We start from the raw sequence: 8,425 nt of genomic DNA on the forward strand, positions 1-8,425 counted from the left end.
CACTGAAAGGGGTTTTTAAAATTTTGATTGTTTTTGGAGGAGAAAAGACGATAAAGGTTATTGAGTGCTATTGGTTTCCTTTTGTTGTTGAAAGATTTGTTCATCTTTCTATCATGAATTTGTGTTGTTTGGTTTGGTTACTGGGAAGAGGATGATGCAACAAGTTCAGGAGAAGAAGGTTCGTTTCTTTGTTGAATCTGAGTACCCATTTTAGTGAATGCAATTCATCGGAGAGATCTTAAGATTCTTTGTTTTTTTCTTTGTTTTTTTGGGGAACTAATTTGTACAGAACATGAAGGAGGTGGAGTTTTTCACAGAGTATGGTGATGCTAACCGTTATAGGATTCTTGAAGTTATTGGGAAAGGAAGCTATGGAGTTGTTTGTGCAGCTATTGAAACACATACTGAGAGAAAGTTGCTATTAAGAAGATTAATGATGTCTTTGAACATGTCTCTGATGCTCTTTGTATCCTCCATGATGTTAAGCTTCTTAGGCTCTTAAGGCACCCTGATATCGTTGAAATCAAAAGCATCATGTTGCCACCTTCCAAAAGAGAGTTCAAAGATATATACGTTGTGTTTGAGCTTATGGAATCTGATCTTCACTAAGTCATCAAAGCTAATGATGACTTGACTCGCGAGCACCATCAGTTTTTTCTTCGTGCTTTGAAATAGGTGAGAAAAGTCTTTATCTTTTCTTTTTCCCTTACTCAGATTTTGCGGTGATTGGTAAACTCTGTTGTTAACTGGATTCTGTCTGGATACACAGATAATGTTTACTATCGTGATCTTAAACCGAAGAACATTTTGGCCAATGCGAACTGCAAGTTGAAAGTCTGTGACTTTGGATTAGCAAGAGTGGCGTTTAATGATACACCTACAACAATCTTTTGGACGGTATGCACCCTTATCTACACATTTTGCCGTCAACTGTTAATTCATATCTGGTAATCTCTCCAGTGTTTTTGAATTTTTTTCTCTTTGTCTTTCATTTTTTTTTGTTCCAGGATTATGTTGCCATAAGATGGTACAAGGCACCTGAACTCTGTGGATCATTATGCTCTAAGGTAGCTGTAATTCTTGTCTATTTCTCTGTGATTGTAAAGTTTTAGGTTTGGTGTAGAAATCTGTGTGGTAGAGAGTGTTAGATATATGTTTTTAGATTACTTCTACGTGCATATTCCGATATAATCCCCTTCTTATCCATAAGTTACACTATTATAAATCTGATCTGAAATCAAGATGTGAGATAGTGCCTGCAACAAAGAAGTACAACCCAATTTAATATATAATAAAACCAAATAATAGTTCTAACATACATGAGAAAGAGATAGTTTATATTAATAATAGTTTTCAATATTGTTAATCGTTCTTTATATTGTGGAATCCAAGTTGCTCTCTTTATATACTTTTGTTAATGTGTATGTGTGTAGGTAATGTGTATAGAACATAATTTGTATTGAATTTTCTGTATAATCTGGGTCAACGAACTGAGTGTTCTCTTGTTTTGTGTGTTAATTATCCATTTGTAATGATCTTTTGTTTGTTCTTTTCAGCGAGTCAGAAAAATATATTACTCAATTTCTCATGATGAATCTTTGTTTCTTCTTGTTCTATATTCCAAGATTGGTTACTCGTTTACATTGATTTCTTTTTGTTCTTATGGCGAGGAAGACGTTTCTAAAGAAGGAAGTGTCTCTCTGTAATCTCTTCTATTTTTAGGTCATTTCACTTCTCATGCTGTTGAATATGAGGTTGTTGCGATTCTTGTGAGTCTTGGTCTTGATTCAGATTCAAAATCTGGGTTGATGCTGATGCAACCGGCTACGGTTTCTTTGATTGTTGATATGTTAAATGATGGATTGAATGAGAGCAAAATCTATTGTGCGAGATTGTTTAGGGGATTAGTGTCAGAGAAGGGGTTTAGAGCAGAGATGGTCTCGAGCATAGTTTGCTTGTTGGGTTAATGAGATTGTTAAGGATAAAAGACATAAAATGGAGTCTCCCTTGCACTTGAGTTGCTTAAACCAATTTCTGTTCACAAACAAGTTCAAAGCTTGATGGTTAGCATTGGAACAGTGCCTCTCGATATCTTACCGTCTTTACACCCGGAATGTTTGGAATCAATTTTGTTTATTCTTGATGGTTAGCATTGGAGCAGTGCCTTAATTGTCTGCAAATTAGCTCAAGAATGTTCGCCTCTTGGTGTTGAGGTCTGTCTTTTGCAAAGTTGTTACTTGTTATCCAGAGCGGGTGTGCTGCAGCGTTGAAGCAGCAGTCAGCAGAGCTGCTCAAACATTGTAGTGGACATTATTGAGACACCATGTTTATTTCCAAATGCAAACACACATAGAATGATATCTTAAATACATCTGAATTTGATACTTGTATTGTTAAATAGAGCATAACTTGTGGTGGACCAAAAGTCTCCATAACATTGGTCTACTACTGTTATAATGAACAATTGAAAAGAAAGTGAGATTTGACAAGTTAATCATTCAACAATCTCTACTGTTCTTTTTGAGAAAAAACACTTACCCTGTTTTGACAATGAGGACTTAGCTAATCTTTGTTTGAGTGGGTTTGTCGAAGTGGTGTTTTGGTTTGTTAGTGCCCAATCATGATGTTGGTTGTGATCTTGAGGTTATTAAATTAGACTTGGGATGAATTATTGAATTGGATTCATGAGATCTGTAAATATAGTTTTTTTTAGTTAAAAACTGGAGTTATTATTATTAAATTGTTAGTTCGGATTAGTTTAATTATTGAACTAAGCAAAGCTATTTTCCAAAACTTATTTAAATTTTTAAAATATGAATTTGATGTGTCTACGTAATATGTGTTTTTAAAAAAATATGTTTACAAAAATATTTATATTAAAAATGGAGTTGTTATTATTAAGTTGTTATGGTTTCGTTTAATTATTCAACTGAGCAGAGCTATTTTCTAAAACTTAGTTAAAAAATATAAAATATAAATTTGATGTGTCTACATAATGTGTGAAAAATATATTATAATGATTGTCCATAACTTGTATGAGCTGTGATGAGAAAGCTAAAAAAACTAAAATTATAAATAACATACAAAAAATAAACAAAAATATATATACAACAAAAAATAACCCTGCGACGTAGCGCGGATAATAATATTATCCTAGTAGTTTTCAATACTAAAATACTTAAACTCCAATAATAACACATTATATAATTTTTGAAACGGCTCACCAAAAACATAATTTGTGGATCCTTCTCAAACATAAATTTTCTGGTACTTTATTTAGTTCTCAATACGTATTGTGTATATTATTAAGAAAAAACCTATAATGCAATTCCCTTAATTAGTTCCAACCATACAGCCCTTTACCACTTGGTTTGTAACTTAAGTAGTTTGCTTTATTTCTTTTCCAAGATCTTTCCTAATTAAAACCTGATTTTCAAATTAAAAAAAATTCACGTCACTTAAAAAAAATACGTCACTTTCCTCCGTGGTGTGTGTATATTACTATATTATTATATGTAGAAAAGGGAAAGTTAAAAGAATGACATAAAGTTCCTCAATATTTGGAGAAGGATGAGGGTTCCTGCAAAAAAAAAAAATAACATCTTTCTACGTTACTTTGTCCTGTTCGTTTGTTGTTTTGTGTTGATGGAGGTTGGTTCAGGACAAAACCAAGGACGTGAAATCAAAGTAGGAGTAGTTCTTGATCTCCAAACTAATTTTTCCAAGATGTGCCTCACTGCCATTAAAATGTCTTTGTCCGATTTCTATAAGGATAATTCCAATTACAGCACAAGAATTGTGCTTCATGTTAGAGATTCCATGGAAGAAGTTGTTCAAGCTTCAGCCGCAGGTTTGATTCTTCTCTCTCTCTCTCTTTCTTCTCGGTTACCAAGATTTTATTCATTAAGTCTGACCATTCTTCTACATGATCTTAACTTATCGCCATATATATGCTTTGTTATTCAAAATTCATTTTCAATTTTCTTATTAAAGGAACAAAAAGGTAAAGGCCGATTTAACTTTGTTAATTGTTAAAGAAGTTTTGTTGGTAGCTAGAAAGGAAAAAAGAAATTAGGATAGCAAGTTCTGAACATGCTTGGTTGGAATTAAGAGAGATGAAACGTTCTATTGACTAGATCAGAATCCAAGTATCCTCTTATGTGGTCTGTATTTAGAGGAAGCTATTATTGATAGACATAGACTTCATTTAATTTTCTTCTTATCTTTTGTCGCCATTGAAAGAAGTCTTTACGTACTGTCACCTCAGCGGACAGGTTTCTAAATTTCAACACATTTAGAATTCAACTCTGTAAATTAATACACAAAATTATTCGATTGTTATTTCTAAATTAAGAGGCGTTGTTACACTTAACCTTTTTTTTTTCTTTGGATTGTCTTTGCTTGTGATGCAAGCAGCCTTGGACCTAATCAAGAACGAGCAAGTGAGCGCCATTATCGGACCAAGAAACTCTATGCAAGCACAATTTATGATCAGATTGGCCGACAAAGCTCAAGTACCGACCATCACATTCTCTTCAACAAGCCCTCTTTTGACATCCATTAATACCCCTTACTTCGTCCGAGCCACTATCGACGACTCATCCCAGTTTAAAACCATTGCCGCCACTGTCAAATACTTCGGTTGGAGAAGCGTCGTAGCCATTTATGTGGATAACGAGTTAGGTGAACGCATCATGCCTTACTTGTCTGACGCTTTAAAAGACGTGAAAGTCAATAGAAGTGTGATCTCTCCGGAGGCTAACGATGACCAGATTTCAAAGGAACTAGATATGCTCATAGCGATGCAGACGAGGGTATTCATTGTTCACATGTCTTCAAGTCTTTCTCTACGGGTTTTTCAGAAAGCTAAAGAAAAGAAGATGATGGAAAAAGGGTATGTATGGCTAGTGACCAATGGAATGACGCATATGATGAGAGATATCGACAACGGTCGTAGCTTGAATACTCTAGAGGGCGTGTTAGGTGTCAGGAGCCATGTCCCTAAATCAAAAGAGCTTGAAGATTTTGACTTAAGATGGAAAAGAACGTTTAAGAATGATAATCCATTGATGGAGGATGATGTAGAGCTGAACGTTTTCGCACTATGGGCTTATGATTCTATCAAAGCCAACACAAAGAGCTTGTGGTATGATAATTCAAACACTTTAGTAAATAGCAGGACAGATTTGGTGACCTCAGGGGTTTCTCGCTCCGGTCCAAGTCTTGTAGAGGCTCTCTCAGATGTAAGATTCAAGGGCTTAGCAGGAGAGTTTAATCTTATTAACGGGAAGCTCGAGTCATCAACGTTTGAGATAATTAATTTTGTTGGAAATGAAGAGTGGATTATAGGAATTTGGACACCGAGCAGTGGACTGGTGAATCCAGTTTCAAACAACAAAACGTTGGAGCCCGTGATATGGCCAGGGAAGTCCACAGATGTTCCTAAAGGTTGGGATATTCCAGGGAAGAAGCTTAGAGTGGGTGTTCCAGTGAAGAGAGGCTTCTTAAAATTTGTGGACATAAAGGAAGATACGACCAGATTCACAATGACCCCGACCGGTTACTCTATCGACGTCTTTGAAGCTGCTCTCAAAAATTTGTCTTACCAAGTCATTCCTGAATACTCCGCTTTTGATTCTCCAGATCAGAGCTACGACAATATAGTCCACCAAGTCTATAATGGGGTTAGTTCGCTCTTTCTTCCATATTTCCACGTTAATGTATAAATTAATTACAATTAACTTGTATAACAAGTTAAGTCTTTTAACATATACGTAAATGTAATTTCTAACATGTCATTTTTAATAAATGAGTCAGAGGTACGACGTAGTTGTGGGAGATGTAACCATCATAGCAAACAGGTCATTGTATGTTGATTTCACGTTACCATACACGGAGTCTGGAGTGTTTATGTTAGTGCCGATGAGAGACAGTAATAACAAGAACACTTGGGTGTTCCTCAAACCTTGGAGCTTAGACCTATGGGTCACCACCGCTTGCTTTTTTGTATTCATTGGATTTATAGTGTGGATTCTAGAACACAGAGTCAACATCGACTTCCGTGGACCGCCTCACCACCAGATCGGCACCAGTTTCTGGTTCTCCTTTTCCACTATGAACTTTTCCCATCGTAAGTTACTTACACCAATAAATTGATTCCAGTAATTAAGATATAAATGTTATAATTATTATGAGTGTGCGTGAATATAGGCGAGAAAGTGGTGAGCAATTTAGCAAGGTTTGTGGTGATTGTGTGGTGTTTTGTGGTGTTTGTGCTCACTCAGAGCTACACAGCGAATCTCACCTCTATCTTTACGGAACAACGGTTCAAACCAGATGTCACCACTATGAAAGATCTCATCAGAAATGAAGTGAGCGTAGGGTACCAAATAGGCTCGTTCGTGCGTGAACTTTTAAAAGGTCAAGGATTTAGTGAATCTAAGCTCAAGCCGTATAATAATTCCGAACACTGCCACAAGCTTTTATCGGATGGGCCAAGGAAAGGCGGTATCGCAGCAGCTTTCGATGAAATGCCCTACCTTAAAGTTATCCTTTTTCAGTATTGCTCCAAATACGCCTTGGTTGAACCTTCCTTTAAGACAGCTGGTTTTGGCTTTGTAAGTTCATTCTTTTTCCTTTCACAAATCAGCAAAAACAAGTTTGCAACTCGATTATTAACGTAAGTATCTTCCTATTCGAATTTTATTTGCATGATTTTTGTGTAGGTATTCCCAAAGAACTCACCTCTGAGGGGCGATGTCTCAAGGGCGATTTTGAATGTGACTCAAGGCAAAGAGATGAAAGTTATAGAGAACAAATGGTTCGGGAATCAGAGCAGTTGTCCTGATCCAGATACAGCTGATATGTCCTCCCACCGTCTCACCCTTAGTAGCTTTTGGGGTCTGTTTCTAATAGCAGGCCTTGCTTCATTCCTGGCACTTCTCCTCTTCGTAGCCATTTTCTTGTACGACCACAGGCACACATTGTTTGGTGACTCCGAAAATTCCTTTTCTGAAAAGCTAACTTTTTTGCTTAGAAACTTTGATGAGAAAGACAAAAAATCACACATGTTCAAGGAAAGTGCCGTTCATAATGTGAGTTCACCTATAACACAATGCACTCCAAGACCTTCGACAGTGCAGATCACTTCATGGCCAGGAAGTCCGGCGCAAGATATGTAGTTTGAGCCAAGAAGTGTGTCTTTCGTCTAGAGCGAAGAGTCTTCTACTCTCCAACTGGAACAAGATGATGATGAAGTAACTACTGAATAATAAAGACAAGTTGTTGAAGCTAGACTGTCAAAAAAAGGTTGGACTGAATCATATTTACATTCGATGACCGGTGTCATGTGCGGGAGTAATTATCTATGTATATTAATGTTTTCATTTTAAGTAAGAACAATAAGATATATGGACTACAACACATAAATACAAGAAACATATAATCTATATAAACAGGTAAGTTAAAACACATTTTAAACTTGAATTAATATATAGTATGGTGAAAATGACACTAAATCACTGATATATATGGTGTTTGTAAACCACGATTAGATAGATCCAAAATTGAACTGAAAACCCCTACTTGATGAAGAGATGAAATTGGTAATTGCGGGGTTTACATAACGTAATTTTGTGGTTGATTAAATTGGAATCACCTATTGTAATTGCATATTCGAATTGTATAGAATTTTAATAGTTTGAGTTATGTAACGATTCTTTGTTCAAAAAAAAAAAAAAAAAGTTATGTAACGATTTTGATAGTTTCGCGGGAAAATGTTTTTGGATTGATGGCAAAAAAAAAAAAGAAAAAAATGGTTTTGGATTGCATTGGTAGGAGTCGTCTAGCAAAGGCTTAACCTATCTAATCGCGGTTTATAAAAACTTGGTTTTCCTATAACTAAACGAAATCAACACTTTTTGATTCCATATGTTGGATAGTATGTAGACTTCAAAAATGATTGTAACTTTCCACGAAGTTTCTTTCTTTCTTTGTTAAATTTTCCAATATTTATATTAACATTTTCACAGTATTTTTTGTGAAAGAAGGCTTAGAGTTGGAAAATATTTACATTTTATGCTATTGTAATTAATATCTTTTTTTAAAAAAAAAGCACAAAATCGAAAAATCTATATTAACATTTTCACAGCAGTTTTGTGAAAAAAAAGCTTGGAGTTGGAAACTATTTACATTTCATGTCATTGTAATTAATATCTTTTAAAAAAAATTAAAGCACAAAATCGAAAAACAATTGCAAATTTAATATTAACATTTCCGTACGACCAAAAAAATCAAATTAAGATTCTCCGGTAATTAATTTTCATAATTTTAGCATATTAACATTAGTCTTTCTCTTTAAATTCGCATATCATAAGAAAATTAAACATATTATCCTATCCAAAAATATAGAAACTGTTACAATAGC

At 35.0% G+C, this 8,425-nt stretch overlaps 1 protein-coding gene and 1 pseudogene across 1 annotated transcript; both read left to right on the forward strand.

The window, feature by feature from the left end:
• Window positions 1–154: 154 nt before the first annotated feature.
• On the forward strand, window positions 155–1,967 carry LOC109129451 (mitogen-activated protein kinase 19-like; annotated as a pseudogene).
• Window positions 1,968–3,421: 1,454 nt separating this feature from the next.
• On the forward strand, window positions 3,422–7,472 carry LOC104749970 (glutamate receptor 2.8-like). Its single transcript, XM_087490068.1, has 5 exons — window positions 3,422–3,850; window positions 4,417–5,684; window positions 5,818–6,130; window positions 6,211–6,617; window positions 6,726–7,472. The coding sequence occupies exons 1-5, from the start codon at window positions 3,571–3,573 to the stop codon at window positions 7,179–7,181; spliced, it is 2,724 nt and encodes a 907-aa protein (XP_087346194.1). The 5' UTR covers window positions 3,422–3,570; the 3' UTR covers window positions 7,182–7,472.
• The last annotated feature ends 953 nt before the right edge of the window (window positions 7,473–8,425 follow it).

Source organism: Camelina sativa, chromosome 16 (assembly GCF_030686135.1).
Source record: "Camelina sativa cultivar CO46 ecotype springtype chromosome 16, ASM3068613v1".
Classification (NCBI taxonomy): Eukaryota; Viridiplantae; Streptophyta; class Magnoliopsida; order Brassicales; family Brassicaceae; genus Camelina; species Camelina sativa.